Below are 18,706 nucleotides of genomic sequence, written 5' to 3' on the forward strand. Positions count from 1 at the left end.
CCGGAATCGGTGCCTGCGCAGTCCGCGCTTTCCGGCGCCATTTTCTTGAAGACACACTCCGGCTCCACTGCAGGTGTGTCTTCAAGAAAATGGCGCCGGAAAGCGCGGACTGCGCAGGCGCCGATTCCTGCTGCCGGATTCGGCGCCTGCGCAGTCCCCGTTTTTTGGCGCCATTTTCTTGAAGACATACCTACAGTGGAGCCGGACGATAGGTGAGTATGGTATTTTTTTTTTTTTTATATGGCAGCAGCATTCGGGGGCATACACACTGGAGCGGGGGGCATATAATACAATGGTGGCGCAGGATGGGAGCAGCACATGACAGAACGGGCGCAGGATGGCAGCAGCACATGACAGAACAGGCGCAGGATGGCCGCAGCACATGACAGAACGGGCGCAGGATGGCCGCAGCACATGACAGAACGGGCGCAGGATGGCAGCAGCACATGACAGAACGGGCGCAGGATGGCAGCAGCACATGACAGAACGGGCTCAGGATGGCCGCAGCACATGACAGAACGGCCGCAGGATGGCCGCAGCACATGACAGAACGGGCGCAGGATGGCCGCAGCACATGACAGAACGGGCGCAGGATGGCCGCAGCACAAGACAGAACGGGCGCAGGATGGCCGCAGCACATGACAGAACGGGCGCAGGATGGCAGCAGCACATGACAGAACGGGCGCAGGATGGCAGCAGCACATGACAGAACGGGCTCAGGATGGCCGCGGCACATGACAGAACGGCCGCAGGATGGCCGCAGCACATGACAGAACGGGCGCAGGATGGCAGCAGCACATAACAGAACGGGCTCAGGATGGCCGCAGCACATGACAGAACGGCCGCAGGATGGCCGCAGCACATGACAGAACGGGCGCAGGATGGCCGCAGCACATGACAGAACGGGCGCAGGATGGCCGCAGCACAAGACAGAATGGGCGCAGGATGGCCGCAGCACATGACAGAACGGGCGCAGGATGGCAGCAGCACATGACAGAACGGGCGCAGGATGGCAGCAGCACATGACAGAACGGGCGCAGGATGGCCGCAGCACATGACAGAACGGGCGCAGGATGGCAGCAGCACATGACAGAACGGGCGCAGGATGGCAGCAGCACATGTCAGAACGGGCGCAGGATGGCCGCAGCACATGACAGAACGGGCGCAGGATGGCAGCAGCACATGACAGAACGGGCGCAGGATGGCAGCAGCACATGTCAGAACGGGCGCAGGATGGCCGCAGCACATGACAGAACGGGCGCAGGATGGCAGCAGCACATGACAGAACGGGCGCAGGATGGCCGCAACACATGACAGAACGGGCGCAGGATGGCAGCAGCACATGTCAGAACGGGCGCAGGATGACCGCAGCACATGACAGAACGGGCGCAGGATGGCAGCAGCACATGACAGAACGGGCGCAGGATGGCCGCAGCACATGACAGAACGGGCGCAGGATGGCCGCAGCACATGACAGAACGGGCGAAGGATGGCAGCAGCACATGACAGAACGGGCGAAGGATGGCAGCAGCACATGACAGAACGGGCGCAGGATGGCAGCAGCACATGACAGAACGGGCGCAGGATGGCAGCAGCACATGACAGAACGGGCGCAGGATGGCAGCAGCACATGACAGAACGGGCGCAGGATGGCAGCAGCACATGACAGAACGGGCGCAGGATGGCAGCAGCACATGACAGAACGGGCGCAGGATGGCAGCAGCACATGACAGAACGGGCGCAGGATGGCAGCAGCAAATGACAGAACGGGGACGCAGGATGGGAGCAGCAAATGACAGGATGGAGGCGCAGGATGGGAGCAGCACATGACAGAACGGGGGCGCAGGATGGGAGCAGCACATGACAGGATGGGGGCGCAGGATGGAGCAGCACATACCAGGATGGAGACCATATACCAATATAAATGCTCGCCACCCGGGCGTAGAACGGGTTCAATAGCTAGTAATATATATACATATATGTGTCTACTGACATATATAAATATATATATATATAGACAGTATATATGTTTTTATTTTTATTTTTTACACATGGATCCCTTGTATAGCCGTATGTCGGTTTTGCAAGCCTGCGAGAAAAACACGCAGTACGGATGCCATACGGATTACATACGGAGGATGCCATGCGCAAAAAACGCTGAAACACCCTGCCTACGAAGGAGCTACGGACCACTATTTTGGGGACTTTTCAGCGTATTACGGCCGTAATATACGGACCGTATTTTTCAATGCTGAGTGTGAGGCCGGCCTTAAAGGGGAAAAATGAATAAATACAGCAAAAACTAAACGAAAAAGGTGCAAATACAGCCATGAATTAGGCTTCTAGGATCTGCAGCTTGTACCATCAGGAAGTACAGTATGTGATGGTTTTTACATTGTTTCTAGGAGGCGGCACAGTTCCAAATGTTCAGCCATTATCCCTGTCTTACAATCTGCTGAAAAAGGTTCAGAGTTATCACATTTTTGTGGATTTCTTTCAAAATTAATTTCAGAAATTCATTTATTGGGAGAGAAATGTGCAACGCCTTCCAGCTCCAGCTGCTGCTATAAACCGTAGGTTACCGCGGTGTTATACATGGATCTTGTTAATAATAATGGAGGTTATTATTACGTGTTTTATTTGGCGATAGTTATAGTTAGATCGCGGCTTTATATGCTGTGCAATCACATTTTTTTATGAAAAAAGAAATATTGGGAATGGATTTTTCTGTTTTGTATATAATTTCTTGTGTGGTCAAATATTTTAGCATGTGCCCCATTTTCACACCGGCCATTAGGGATTTTTTAGACTTTAGCTTCCTGTTGCTTCAGGAAACAACAAATGTACATTAGCAGCAATGAACAAACTCTGACCCTATCTTATGTATTGAAGCATCTAATGAGCGTGTGCAAAGGTCATAGTGAAGAGAGGGGAGAAAGTGAGCTGTGACATCGCCTATTGTGGATCCTGTGTTATCAGTGACAGTAATCCTCTTATGATAAGGAAACAATGGAAAACTTTTCCTGAAACAACCAGAAGTATGACTCTAAAAGCCCCCAGTGATCATGTGAAAATTACAAGATTTCAGCTCTCAGTTATATATGACAGCTGTCACTCCGCAGCAATGCCCACGATGCTAGCACCGATCACGGGCGTTTATCCACTCTGATGCTGCTGTCAATAGTGACAACGACATCACAGGGCACTGCAGAGGAAGTGAGCTCCCTGTGCTCCCATTGGCACAACGCGATCGCATGGTTGCATGGTGACCCTGGGCCAAAAGATGGCTGCGGGGTCACCCAGGGACAGTGGCCTGTAAGCTCTTGCTCAGAGCTGGAGCTGACACACCTTCTCCCTGCATTTGAGACACTGCTCTAATGCCCCGCAGTGCAGAAGTGTTGAAGAGAATTAGATCAGCGGTCAGTCAGTGTAAAGTTGATGTCCCATTCTAACACAATGTAAAAAAAAGTTTAAAAAAACAAGTTAATGAAAATTGTAAAAATATTAAAAATAAACACAAAAGCAAAATAATATTAATCCAACAAATACAATTGCTTATCACAAAATTAGAATATCATCAAAAAGTTAATTTATTTCAGTTCTTCAATACAAAAAGAGAAACTCATATATTATATACTGTATAGTCATTACAATCAGAGTGATCGATTTCAAGTGTTTATTTCTGTTAATGTTGATGATTATGGCTTACAGCCAATGAAAATCCAAAAGTCATTATCTCAGTAAATTAGAATACTTTATAACACCAGCTTGAAAAACTATTTCAAAATCCGAAATGTTGGCCTACTGAAATGTATGTTCAGTAAATGCACTCAATACTTGGTCGGGGCTCCCTTTGCATCGATTACTGCATCAGTGCAGTAATGAATTTTTGTTCATTCCCACTCCCAAAATCGGAATATAAAGTAATCAAAAAAAGTCATGACCCCAAACCGGTACCAATAAAAATGTCAGCTCGTCCCTCAAAAAACCCTCACATGACTCTGTCAGCAGAAATATGGAAAGATTATAGCTATCTAAATATGGTGTTAGGGGTCGAGTTCCTGCCTCTGCACAGGGGGAATCTCGAGCCATCTCCGCTGTGGTCTCCCATTCTTCTCCTGCCGCAGTGGAGCCTGCTCAGCGGAGACGTCGGTACCAGCGTCATACTCAGTCTGACACTGTGCAAAGGGTTACTGCTGTCCTTCCAGCTTCTGCCATTGTAGCCAGTACTGGTCAGCAGCGAGCAGACGTCTTTGGGACTAAGTCCTACTTTTCCCCTTCTGAGCATGCCCAGGGTAAGATCAAGGGTCACATGCTCAGGTACTGCAGCAAATCCTATTGGTCCTCTAGGAAGGTCCTGAAGGTGTTCAACGTCTGTGGCAGCCTCTCATTGGTGCTTCTAGGAAGGTCCTGTACGTGCTGCAGCTATAAGAGGTGCGCATGACCGCACGGCCATGCGCTAGAATCAATTTATGTATGAGCTCAGCGCCAGTGTGGTCATGTTTGTATGCAGTCAGGGACCCGGCTGAAATAAGCCCCTAGAATGCTGGCACGTCCGGCGAGGAGTTTCGTGTGTGTGTATTCAGGGACCCAGCTGAAATAAGCCCCTAGAATGCTGGCACCTCTGGCGAGGAGTTTCGTGTGTGTGTATTCAGGGACCCGGCTGAAATAAGCCCCTAGAATGCTGGCACCTCCGGCGAGGAGTTTCATGTTTGCATTTGACTGCATGACCACCATCTGCTCGACTAAGTAGCTGTGTGCCTCTGTGAGCCAAACAGGGCACAGCGTTATCTTTGCTAACAGACTCTGTGAAGTAACAGAGTCTGTTTATACTACTATATTGTACCGCCATATCTTGCTGCAGGTGCTTTGCTGCACGGTGGATCCCGGGTTGCGAACGCACCAACTTCTTCTAATAAATATATATTTGGTGCGTTCCGCCAACCCTAATATATGGTGATGCAAAAACTAATTTTTGCAATAAAAATAGTCTCTTATTGTGTGACAGCAGCCAAACATAAAAACCCAATATAAATCTGGTATCGCTGTAATCGCACCGACCTGAAGAATAAAGTCGCCTAATCACTTATACCGTGCAAGGAACGGCGTAAAAAAAAATCAAACCAATTCTTCACCTGCTGTTGATTTTTCATTCTGCCTCCCAAAGATTGCTGTAAGGCTTGGCGCACATTTATCCTGCGCTCTTCGCTGAGCGCTTGTAGAGGGGTTTCCATGTAAATCTCTGAAATACGTGATTCAGATGGAACCCTCGGCGGAAGATTCCCTATAACAATGCAGTTGGAGATACTGTGGATGCCGTCTGGCCTGTGATCTGGCGGTATCCATCTTTTTAGGCATGCTTAAAAGCGTAGTCCACCACAATTTTGTGAACTTCTAAAAAGAAGTACACCACTGAACAGAGGCCAGATGGAGTCCAGAGTAACTCTGCTGCCTCATTATAGTGTATTAGATGGAAACCCCAATGTAAGTGCTCAGCGTAAAGAGCAGGATAAATGTGATCTGAAATGTTACGTAAAATGTTCCTGACAAAAGCTTCAACTCAATCCACAAAATAATCAAGTCCCCATTCAGGTCCATCATCCATCAAAGGAAATATAGGGGCTTCCACGTTATTGGTAGTACAAAGGCTCTGGAAAAGCAAAATGGCTCCTCACCTCCCAAAAGAAATCCAGCTAATTTTGCGCTTCCAAATTCCCCTTCCCTTCTGAGCCCCACAGTGTGTCTAAACCACATTTAGAGTTCACATGTTGGGCATTTCTATAGCTATGAGAGCCGGCCTAATTTACCAGGTGCGTGTCTCCAGAAGCATGACCTGGGCAAAACATACTGGTGACTGCAATGTACTGGTCACTGCAATGACATTCTGCAATTTTAAGCAAGCAACATCCACTGCTGCTTGTTTCTGGAAAACATCCATGGAGTCAAAATTGTCACTACACCTGTAGATAAACTTCTGAGCGGGTATAATTTCCAAAATGGGGTCACTTAAAGGGGAATTTTGCTCTTGTAGCACTTGGGGGTTCCGTATATGGAGTCCATAAACTGTTCTAGGAAAATCTGCTCTCCATTAGGCAAATAGCGCTCCGTCCCTCCAGAGTCCTGCCCTCTGGCTAAGCAGTACTATACAGCTACATATGGGGTACTTACACATGCAACAGAAATTGTGGGACACATTTTGATGCCATTTTTATCCTTTTCCCAGTGTGAACATGTCAAATCTGGTTCTAAAACAAAATTTTGGTGGTAAAAATGTAATTATTTTTTCTTCACTGCCCAATGGTATAAAATTCTGTGACACACTTATGGTGTCAGTATGATCACTGTACTCCTAGATGAATTCAGTGCTAGGTGTAGTTGGTAAAATTAGGTCACTTATATCTGCTGTTCTGGCACCTCAGGGGCTCTGTCAATGTGACATGGCACCCACAAACCAATGCAGCAAAGTCTGAAATCCAATAGGGCGCTTCTTCACATCTGAGTAGTTTCCGACCACATATGGGGTATTGGTGTATTCAGGAGGAATATCACAGCCCTTTTTAGGGTTCATTTTCTTCTGTTACCCTTGTGAAAATAAAAAAATTAGGGCTAAAAAGAACATTTTAGTGGGGAAAATATGATTTGTGTTTATTTTTTTTTTTTTTACAGCTCAACGTTATAAACATCTGTGAAGAACGTGGGGGTTCTAGGTGCTCACCACACATCTAGATAAGTTCCCTGAGGGGTCTAGTTAACAAAATGGTATCACTTGTGGGGGTTTCCACAGTTTAGGCACATCAGGGGCTCTCCAAATGAGACATGATGTCTGCCAATGTTTCCAGCAGATTTTGCATTCAAAAAGTCTAATGGCGCTCCTTCCCTTCCGAGCCCTGCTGTGCGCCCAAACAGTAGTTTTTCTGCACATATTGGGTATGTGCGTACTCAGGAGAAATTGCACAACAAATTGTATGGTGCATTTTCTCCTGTTACTCTTGTGAAAATAAAAAAACTGGAGCTAAAAGAACTTTTTTTGTGGGAAAAATTAGAATTTTTATTTTTACAGCTCAACGTTATAAACTTCTGTGATGCACCTCTGGGTTCAAGGTGCTCATCACACATCTAGATAAGTTCCCTGAGGGGTCTAATTTCCAAATGATGTAACTTGTGAGCGATATCCACTGTTTAGGCACATCAGGAGCTCCTCAAACACGACGTGGCATCCGATAATTATTCCAGCAAATTTTACATTCTAAAAGTCAAATGGCGCACCTTTCATTCCAAACCCTGCTGGGCGCCCAAACAGTGGTTTTCCCACACATATGGGATATCGGCGTGCTCAGGAGAAATTGCACAACAAATATTGGGGTCTGTTTTTCCTGTTGCCCTTGGGAAAAAAAAAAAACTAATTTGGGTCTAATGTAAAATTTTTGTGCCGGGTTAATAAACTTCTTGAATGTGGTTTTGAGCACCTTCAGAGGTGCAGTATTTAGAATGGTGTCACTGTTGGGTATTTTCTGTAGTACATACCCCCCAAAGTCACTTCAAATGTGATGTGGCCCCTAAAAAAAATGGGAAAAATGAGAAATCGCTGGTCAACTTTTAATCCTTATAACTCCCTAAGAAAAAAAATTGTTTCAAAATTGTGCTGATGTAAAGTAGACATGTGGGAAATGTTATATATTAACTATATTGTGTGCCATATCTGTCTGATTTAAGGGCATAAAAATAAAATTTAGAAAATTGCAAAATTTTCCACGTTTTCGTCAAATTTCCGATATTTTCACAAATAAACACAAGTCATATCGAAGAAAATTTACCACGATCATGAAGTACAATATATCACGAGAAAACAATCTCAGAATCACCGGAATCCATTGAAGGGTTCCGAGTTATAACCTCATAAAGGAACAGTGGTCAGAATTGTAAAATGCGGCCTGGTCAGGAAGGTGAAAACAGGCTTGGGGGGTGAAGGGGTTAAAAAAATGCCTTTTTTTAAATGCATGTAATGCAAAAATCTGATTTAAACAATAACTTAGTCAGCAACTATGAGACCGCATAAATAGTACATACCTCCTAAACAAATAGACCTAGACCCCCTGAACTAACACAGACTCTCTACCAGATCATGTAAATAAACCATAGTTAATTAATACAGACACAGATCAGACCCCCCAAGCTAATGCAGACCCCAGACTCTACAGATACTCACGTCTGCCCTATCCTGCAACTTGTAGTCCTCTACACATCCTAACATTGCATATGGCTTAGCCCAGGAGTAAAGAGACTGAAGACCCCGATTTTTGGGGATATCAATTGTAAATCGATGAGGCAAGCAGGGGACCAGGCCAGCAGGTTGAGGGGAGTTGGGTGGGTTTTTCCCATTTTTTTTATTTAAATTGTCCTTCACTCATATATTAATACATAGATACATTTCACAAAGTTTGTACTGGCAGCAGCATTCCCTAAAATGAAAAATGTATTGTATTTGCAATAAAATCCAAACCATCATCACAATAAATAGTTACCGTACTTATTCTGCAGCCAGCAATAGACGGTGCAACACCGAGGCTATAGAAGGTAAACGGCCCAAAAAACTGGCACAAAACTCTTGATAATTTCCCTCTATTTTCAAAACTAATTTTTACTACTATAAAAGCCCCCATTTTTTTCATATAAGCAAAATTGTGGCCTTTTTCTTACCGGCCAAATAGAGAGTCTTCAATCCTGGGTCAGTCATGAGAGGCAGGTAGGACATCTTTGTGTTGGCGCAGGCGATGGTGAATTCAGAGAGGAGACACCCGCTAGGTAGGGAGGGAATGTGAGGTAGTGTTGGTCGAATGAGTGACGGCACACTGGGCATGGTTGGAGTGGATGGTAATAACTTTATGTCCTCCTGCTTGTTCTTAGTATCCACATTTGGCATTTTTGGTTTCATCGTACTCAGGATTTGTGTTGCCCCCTTTTTTATTGTTTTGTCTCTTGGTTTCACTGAGGATATGAAAGAAGAATTATGGGGTTAGAATAATTATGGCCAGTTATTTAGACAGTCTATTTCCAGAACATACTCCATGTCTGTCGGGGGCGCTATATAATTTTTATTCCACATAATTAATATGTATAACATAATAGATAATGATTTAGAATTATAATATATATTAATGTTTATGGTGGCACAACCCCTTTTAGGCTATGCTCATATCATTGTGCAGTGCCCCACAACGGGTACCACGGGGACACAAGGGTCGACTCTGATTATAATGGGGGCCACTGGGTTCCTATGTGGGGTATATTGTTTTGTCTGTTTGCAGCATTATGCTTCATGTTAAATTTGATCAACTGCCATCAAAGCAACAAAAAAAAATCTGCTGTTGCTCTTATTTTATTCCCGCTGTTCCCCTAAATACAATGTTTTTATTTTGTTTTGTTTTTTAAATCCGTCATACGGTTCTAGAGATGTGATCCATTATATTTAGTGCTAATTTTTATAGTGTAAGCCACACCCCCTCGTAAAGACCATAAAAATGAGCACAAAATAAATAGGCCCATATCTCTGGAACCGCATGGCGCATTCTAAGACTAAAATTGAAAATCTTAGGGTAGAAGTGCAAATGAAATAAGAGCAAAACCTGTCCACTTTTGATGGCATCTTTAATGCCCATGGGGTGACCTCACAACATATTGGGAAATTACTATTTAGGTCATGATATAACCTGACGGTTCCCAACCTGTGGCTCTGTAATTTTGCAACAGTAGAGAGCTACAGATTGAGGACCATCCTTGAAATAAAAGACCATTGACCACCACTTGGTGTTCGTATCTAACCCTCTGTTGGCTGCTTCTTCTCAGGGGTCTTCAAACCTTCTACATGAGAATTTTTCTCCCTGTTTGCTTCTTTCTTTGTATTAGAAAGCATCACTTCTTTCTTCTGGACATTAGTTTCTTGTTTTCTATTATTTATTTCCTTTTTTGCTGGAGATTTCCCTTGGTTCATATCAGCCAGCCCTTTTACTGGTGTCTTCCTCGATTTTGGTGGATTTATGGTCGCTGGCTTAATATTCGTTGTTGTGTTCGATCCCAAGGCTGGTCTGGATATTATCTTTGTAGGATCTCCTTTGACTTTCATCCGCTTTGTGTCCTTTTCAATGTCCTTCTGTTTTTGCATTGTTACTTTTCTTTGGTTGAGCGTTGCTGCTGACACAAGTGGAACATGAGTAGTTTCTGCAAGGTACAATATTTAGATTACAGGATAACTGTGATATATTTAGGTACAATAATTGCTGTCATAAAATTCATAAGTGTAACGGGAGACATGCCAATAACCATAAGTGACTTAGAAATCACGATGGAACCCACTGAATTGACTGAGGGCTGCAATATAGTCTGACACATAGACTTTTCCCTTCCGCAAGTCCTTGAAATCCTGCAGTCATGACCCTCAGGCCCCATAATATGGGTACATTTTGGACATAATACTCTAAACCTTCAAGGTTCCAATCAACCTAAATAAGATCACCATAGTATCTAGTCCTCTTGGATATTCCTCAGGAAGACTCACATGTTCCATGCTTATCTACTCATATAGCTGACCATTATGGTGGTATCTTTTTGTGACGTGTTAATCTGGAGATTCTTGGGTCCCTTTTGTGAATTATGTCATTTATTGAGCAACTTAGACCCATAATAGGGTCATGCAGTCCTTAAGATTGTATGTACTATAGACATGTTCTCATAGAACCTATATAGCTGCATTAGGGAATATAAGTAAGAGCAACAATTCTGTCCCTTTTCTTAAGAACTTTGTAAATCTACACGTGGCCTCTCTTCTTCATAGTCATTTACAAATCCATAAAGGAAAAACTGTCCCACTCATGGGCCCTTCGCAGCTATCTAGGCTCAATGATGAAAATGTCTTTAGCACTTATGACATTGTCGCAAACCATATCAGAGGGTGACTCTTAAGGGTTCTTTGTCCTGTAATGGGACTAAGATGCTCAACTTTGCACAACAAAGGCCCAAATAACACCAGATTTACACTTGGAAAAAAAAAGGAAGCCACAATAATGCTGCTCAGTTTACCTGGTGAGATGGATACACAGTCATGGGTCTGGGTGAGCACACGGACTGAGAGCAATAGAAGTTCAGGGAGAACCAGGGCTATGCTGGATGGCAAATGAACAAGTGGAGAAGGACACAACAGAAGCCACAGGAGACTTTAGAGTGGATTGCTACGTAATATAAATAGCTTGTAAACGACAGTTCATAATGCTTATAGCAAACGATAGGTTAACCAGCATTTCTGAGTAGCAAATTGTAGAAACCACAGGAGAATGAAGAAATGGTTGCAGTGTAATGTGAATAGTCTCTAAATAAGTTTTTAATGCTTACAGTAAATAATGGATAACCTAGAGGTCTAGCAAGCAGTAGGTGCTAGTTGTAGAAAAAACACAGGAAAATGCGGAAATGATTGCAGCGCAATGTTAATAGTCTCTAAATAAGGCCGCCGTCACACATGCGAGTTTTACGGACGTAAGAGCGCAGAATCTACGTCCGTAAAACTCGCAAAAAATACGGCACAATTATTCTCTATGCCCCTGCTCCTATTTGCCGTATTTTACTGATCAGTATTATACGGCTTTCTACGGCCGTACAAAATCGCAGCATGCTGCGTTTGTCACCGTACTGCGCAAGAAATACGCCAATGAAAGTCTATGGAAGCGTGAAAAATACGGATTACACACGGACAAGCAGTGTGACTTGCGAGAAATACGCAGCGCTGTTAGAGAGAAAAGCCGGTAATTCAGTGCGGTGTACAGTAAAATCACACTGACAGCTTACAGTAGAATAGGTAGAATAAATGTGTACACATAGAATATGTATATATATATATATATGTCAGTGAGACACATATATGTATATATATTAATATTTATTCCAGCGCTAGACAGCTTGAAAGCCGGTAATTCAATTACCGGCTTTTTCCTTCTCCTTCCTAAAACCCGACATGATTTGAGACATGGTTTACATACAGTAAACCATGTCTTCTCTCCATTTTTTTTGCAGATTCCACACTACTAATGTCAGTAGTGTGTATCTGCAAAATTTGGCCGTTCTAGCTCTTAAAATAAAGGGTTAAATGGCGGAAAAAATTGGCGTGGGCTCCCGCGCAATTTTCTCCGCCAGAGTAGTAAAGCCAGTGACTGAGGGCAGATATTAATAGCCTGGAGAGGGTCCACGGTTATTGGCCCCCCCCTGGCTAAAAATATCTGCCCCCAGCCACCCCAGAAAAGGCACATCTGGAAGATGCGCCTATTCTGGCACTTGGCCACTCTCTTCCCATTCCCGTGTAGCGGTGGGATATGGGGTAATGAAGGGTTAATGCCACCTTGCTATTGTAAGGTGACATTAAGCCTAATTAATAATGGAGAGGCGTCAATTATGACACCTATCCATTATTAATCCAATTGTAGTGAAGGGTTAAATAAAACACAAACACATTATTTAAAATTATTTTAATGAAATAAAAACAATGGTTGTTGCAGTATTTTATTCAACGCCCAATCCAGTCACTGAAGACCCTCATTCTGTGAGTAAAAAAACATAATAAACCAACAATATACTTACCCTCCGCAGATCTGTAACGTCCAACGATGTAAATCCTTCTGAAGGGGTTAAAACATTTTGCAGCAAGGAGCTGTGCTAATGCAGGCTGCTCCTCGCTGCAAAACCCCAGGGAATGAGGCTAAAAATAGATCAATGATCTATATTTAGCTTTATTTGCGGTGAGGCGCCCTCTGCTGGCTGTTCATAGATCGTGGGAAATTACCTAGAAAGCCAGGGAGCTTTCTAGGTAATTTCCCACGATCTATGAACAGCCAGCAGAGGGCGCCTCACCGCAAATGAAGCTAAATATAGATCATTGATCTATTTTTAGCCTCATTCCCTGGGGTTTTGCAGCGAGGAGTAGCATTGCATTAGCACAGCTCCTTGCTGCAAAATGTTTTAACCCCTTCAGAAGGATTTACATCGTTGGACGTTACAGATCTGCGGAGGGTAAGTATATTGTTGGTTTATTATGTTTTTTTACTCACAGAACGAGGGTCTTCAGTGATTGGATTGGGCGTTGAATAAAATACTGCAACAACCATTGTTTTTATTTCATTAAAATAATTTTAAATAATGTGTTTGTGTTTTATTTAACCCTTCACTACAATTGGATTAATAATGGATAGGTGTCATAATTGACGCCTCTCCATTATTAATTAGGCTTAATGTCACCTTACAATAGCAAGGTGGCATTAACCCTTCATTACCCCATATCCCACCGCTACACGGGAATGGGAAGAGAGTGGCCAAGTGCCAGAATAGGCGCATCTTCCAGATGTGCCTTTTCTGGGGTGGCTGGGGGCAGATATTTTTAGCCAGGGGGGGGCCAATAACCGTGGACCCTCTCCAGGCTATTAATATCTGCCCTCAGTCACTGGCTTTACTACTCTGGCGGAGAAAATTGCGCGGGAGCCCACGCCAATTTTTTCCGCCATTTAACCCTTTATTTTAAGAGCTAGAACGGCCAAATTTTGCAGATACACACTACTGACATTAGTAGTGTGCAATCTGCAAAAAAAATGGAGAGAAGACATGGTTTACTGTATGTAAACCATGTCTCAAATCATGTCGGGTTTTAGGAAGGAGAAGGAAAAAGCCGGTAATTGAATTACCGGCTTTCAAGCTGTCTAGCGCTGGAATAAATATTAATATATATACATATATGTGTCTCACTGACATATATATATATATATACCTATTCTATGTGTACACATTTATTCTACCTATTCTACTGTAAGCTGTCAGTGTGATTTTACTGTACACCGCACTGAATTACCGGCTTTTCTCTCTAATATATGTGTCTACTGACATATATATATATATATATATATATATATATATATATATATATATATATATATAGACAGTATATATATATTTTCTTTTCTTTTTGGGACACATGGATCACTTCTATAGCGGTATGTTGGTTTTGCTAGCCTGCGAGAAAACCACGCAGTACGGATGCCATACGGATTACATACGGAGGATGCCATGCGCAAAAAACGCTGACACACCCTGCCTACGGAGGAGCTACGGACCACTTTTTTCGGGACTTTTCAGCGTATTACGGCCGTAATATACGGACCGTATTGTTTTACGCTGTGTGTGACGCCGGCCTAACAGTTTGTACTGCTTACAGCAAATGACGGATAAATTAGCAGGTCTGGGGAGCAATAGATGCAAGTTGTAGAAACCACAGGAGAATGAAGAAATTATTGCAGTGTAATGTGAATAGCTTTTAAATAAGTTTTCAACGCTTACAGCAAATTATACAATAGATCTAACAAGCAGTGGATGTAAGTTGAAGAAAAAACACAGGAAAATGCAGAAATGATTGCAGCATGATGTTAATAGTCTCTGACCCTTTTTAATGCTTCCAGCAAATAATGGATAAGCCAGGAGATCTGAGGAGCAATAAAAGTAAGTTGTAGAAACCACAGGAGAATGTAGAGATGATTGTAACATAATGTGGATAGTCTCTAAATAACAGTTTGCAATCCTTACAGCAAACGATGGGTTAACCGGTAGGTCTGACTAGCAGTGCAAGGTGTAGAAAAGACAAGGGTTTGAAGAGTTGATTGCATCTGAAGCAACTGGATGGTGGCACAACTCCAAGAGTCTGGCAACTGAATATTACACAGATTGAATGCTCAGATTCCAGATGTGTGTCTTAGTAGAGCTTAAAAGATTTTGAATGATGTCAGAAAGGTACGCCAAGCAACGTGTTAAACCTAATGTAAACAACAGTCGGAGGTGTCGGCCATAAGGGAAGGGAGCGGAGCCTGACCCTGGAGTCGAGACATGTACGTAATAGTAACCCAGATATTTAGATAGAGAAGTATGGAAAGAGTGTGCCATTATGGATGTCAAAGAAACTGACTTCCTAAACATGTTTCTTTAATTTCATGGGTCGGAGGATTGAATGAGGTGTGTCAGGTCTGTCTGATGGCTGGTAAAGTGTGATAGCATGCACCAGTAAGGGGCCCTGTTTTTTTTTGATGCTGTGGACTTGGCTAGATAAAATGTACTATAATACTTATAAATATGCTTATTAATACTAGTATCAATGCACCATAATGATTATGTACACATCTTCAAGTTAACTTCATGACTGTCAACATTTCTCCAGTGATACAACCATAAAACAGAAAATATAGATCCCCCATTGGAATCAAAGATTCATTTCTCCAGATGGGTACATACCTGTCTTCACACAGACTGGGCAGCATTCACCCGGAGGTATTTGTAATTTTCCACCCGGACAAGTGATATCCTCTTCACAATCAAGAGGCTCACATACTTTCTTTCCTTGGTCACATACACATATGGTACATTGCTGAGGGGACCAGGCTGCTCCATTGTACATGATCATCCCATTCACCAAGCACTGTCCTTTTCCTGGTAGAAAATTGACATTGACCCGTAAGACACATAATTATTCTCATAAGCAACGTAAAGACAAAGATATGTCCATGAATAATAATATATCATTTTACTCTTTCTGAAGCAGACTCAATAAATCACAATTTTTTTGTTACTAGGTGAGAAGCTATATATATATATATATATATATATATATATATATATATATATATAATTCAAAAGAAGAGGCAGCACTCCACTGTTTCAGTGAGATAATCAACCCGCTGATAAGGGGGTGCTGTCGTCGTCATGGATAGGTCAATGTATGTTAGCGAGATTATGAGGCAACTGCAAGATGAGAATGTATATTGTAGAATGGATGGAGACCCAAAATTTAGTGTAATGAAAGAAATCAAGATGTGTTTAAAACAAGCATTGGAATTATTTATTATAGATCAAGACTTGCATGATTATCTATTAGTTGAGTCCCCTCGAACTCCAATATTAGATGTAACTCCTAAAATTCATAAAACTTTGATTAACCCCCTGGGCGTCCGATAATCTCAGGAGTAAACTCAATTTTCAATAAAATGGGTATCTTTTTAGATAAAATATTTAATCCCATAGTGAGAAGAGGTAAATCATACATAAAGGACACAACTGACTTTCTCAATAAGTTGGATGCAGTACATTTGGACAAGGAGGTAATCCTAGCGTCTTTTGACGTAGTATCTTTATACACGTCTATTGACCATCAACGTGGTTTAACCCCTTCATGACCTTGGGATTTTTCGTTTTTCCGTGTTCGTTTTTCACTCCCCTCCTTCCCAGAGCCATAACTTTTTTATTTTTCCGTCAATTTGGCCATGTAAGGGCTTATTTTTTGCGGGACGAGTTGTACTTTTGAACGACATCATTGGTTTTAGCATGTCGTGTACTAGAAAACAGGAAAAAAATTCCAATAGCGGTGAAATTGCAAAAAAAGTGCAATCCCACACTTGTTTTTTGTTTGGCTTTTTTGATAGGTTCACTAAATGCTAAAACTGACCTGCCATTATGATTCTCCAGGTCAGTACGAGTTCATAGACATCTAACAAGACTAGGTTATTTTTTACCTAAGTGGTACAAAAAAATTTCCAAACTTTGCTAAAAAAAAAATAAAATAAAAATTGTGCCATTTTCCGATACTCGTGGCGTCTCCATTTTTCATGATCTGGGGTCGGTTGAGGGCTTATTTTTTGCGTGCTGAGATGACGTTTTTAATGATAGCATTTTGGTGCAGATATGTTCTTTTGATCGCCCATTATTGCATTTTAATGCAATGTCGCGGCGACCAAAAAAACGTAATTCTGACGTTTCGAATTTTTTTCTCGCTACGCCATTTAGCGATCAGGTTAATGCTTTTTTTTAATTGATAGATCGGGCGATTCTGAATGCGGCGATACCAAATATGTGTAGATTTGATTTTTTTTTTTTTATTGATTTATTTTGATTGGGGCGAAAGGGGGGTGATTTAACCCCTTTCTGACATGGGACGTACTATCCCGTCAAGGTGGGGTGGGCCCCCATGACCACGGACGGGATAGTACGTCCAGCGCGATCGGCGGCGCTCACGGGGGGAGCGCCGCCGATCGCGGCCGGGTGTCAGCTGTTTATCGCAGCTGACATCCGGCACTATGTGCCAGGAGCGGTCACGGACCGCCCCCGGCACATTAACCCCTGGCACACCGCGATCAAAGATGATCGCGATGTGCCGGCGGTATAGGGAAGCTTCCCGCAGGGAGGGGGCTCCCTGCGGGCTTCCCTGAGCCCCCCGCAGCAACGCGATGTGATCGCGTTGCTGCGAGGGTCTCACCTCCCTCCCTGCTTCCTCCAGCCCCGGATCCAAGATGGCCGCGGATCCGGGTCCTGCAGGGAGGGAGGTAGCTTCACAGAGCCTGCTCAGAGCAGGCACTGTGAAGGCTGCAGCGCTGCATGTCAGATCAGTGATCTGACAGAGTGCTGTGCACACTGTCAGATCACTGATCTGTGATGTCCCCCCCTGGGACAATGTAAAAAAGTTAAAAAAAAATTTCAAAATGTGTAAAAAAAAATAAAAAAAAATATTCCTAAATAATTAAAAAAAAAAAAATATATTATTCCCCTAAATACATTTCTTTATCTAAATAAAAAAAAACAATAAAAGTACACATATTTAGTATCGCCGCGTCCGTAACGGCCCGACCTATAAAACTGGCCCACTAGTTAACCCCTTCAGTAAACACTGTAAGGAAAAAAAAAAAAACGAGGCAAAAAACAACGCTTTATTATCATACCGCCGAACAAAAAGTGGAATAACACGCGATCAAAAAGACAGATATAAATAACCATGATACTGCTGAAAGCGTCATCTTGTCCCGCAAAAAACGAGCCGCCATACAGCATCATCAGCAAAAAAAAAAAAAAGTTATAGTCCTGAGAATAAAGCGATGCAAAAATAATTATTTTTTCTATAAAATAGTTTTTATCGTATAAAAGCGCCAAAACATAAAAAAATGATATAAATGAGGTGTCGCTGTAATCGTACTGACCCGAAGAATAAAACTGCTTTATCAATTTTACCAAACGCGGAACGGTATAAACGCCTCCCCCAAAAGAAATTCATGAATAGCTGGTTTTTGGTCATTCTGCCTCGCAAAAATCGGAATAAAAAGCGATCAAAAAATGTAACGTGCCCGAAAATGTTACCAATAAAAACGTCAACTCGGCCCGCAAAAAACAAGACCTCACATGACTCTGTGAACCAAAATATGGAAAAATTATAGCTCTCAAAATGTGGTAACGCAAAAAATATTTTTTGCAATAAAAAGCGTCTTTCAGTGTGTGACGGCTGCCAATCATAAAAATCCGCTAAAAAACCCGCTATAAAAGTAAATCAAACCCCCCTTCATCACCCCCTTAGTTAGGGAAAAATTAAAAAAATGTATTTATTTCCATTTTTCCATTAGGGCTAGGGTTAGGGCTAGGGTTAGGGTTAGGGCTAGGGTTAGGGTTTGGGCTAGGGCTAGGGTTAGGGCTAGGGCTAGGGTTAGGGCTAGGGTTAGGGCTAGGGCTAGGGTTAGGGCTAGGGTTAGGGCTAGGGTTAGGGCTATGGTTAGGGCTAGGGTTAAGGCTAGGGTTAAGGCTACAGTTAGGGTTGGGGCTAAAGTTAGGGTTAGGGCTATGGTTAGGGCTACAGTTTGGGTTGGGGCTAAAGTTAGGGTTG

General features: G+C 42.9%; 1 protein-coding gene across 1 annotated transcript in view; it reads right to left on the reverse strand.

Annotated features, from left to right (window-relative positions):
* The window catches only part of LOC138662541 (extracellular matrix protein 2-like), a 129,013-nt gene that overhangs the window by 90,157 nt on the left and 20,150 nt on the right, over positions 1-18,706 (reverse strand). Inside the window, exons 2-4 of the mRNA XM_069748310.1 lie at positions 15,304-15,498; positions 9,820-10,215; positions 8,698-8,985 (exon numbers count right to left, since the gene is read on the reverse strand). Coding sequence (XP_069604411.1) covers positions 8,698-8,985; positions 9,820-10,215; positions 15,304-15,498 — 879 coding nt within the window. The remainder of the gene's footprint in view (positions 1-8,697; positions 8,986-9,819; positions 10,216-15,303; positions 15,499-18,706) is intronic.

The sequence above is a fragment of the Ranitomeya imitator genome, chromosome 2 (genome assembly GCF_032444005.1).
Source record: "Ranitomeya imitator isolate aRanImi1 chromosome 2, aRanImi1.pri, whole genome shotgun sequence".
Classification (NCBI taxonomy): domain Eukaryota; kingdom Metazoa; phylum Chordata; class Amphibia; order Anura; family Dendrobatidae; genus Ranitomeya; species Ranitomeya imitator.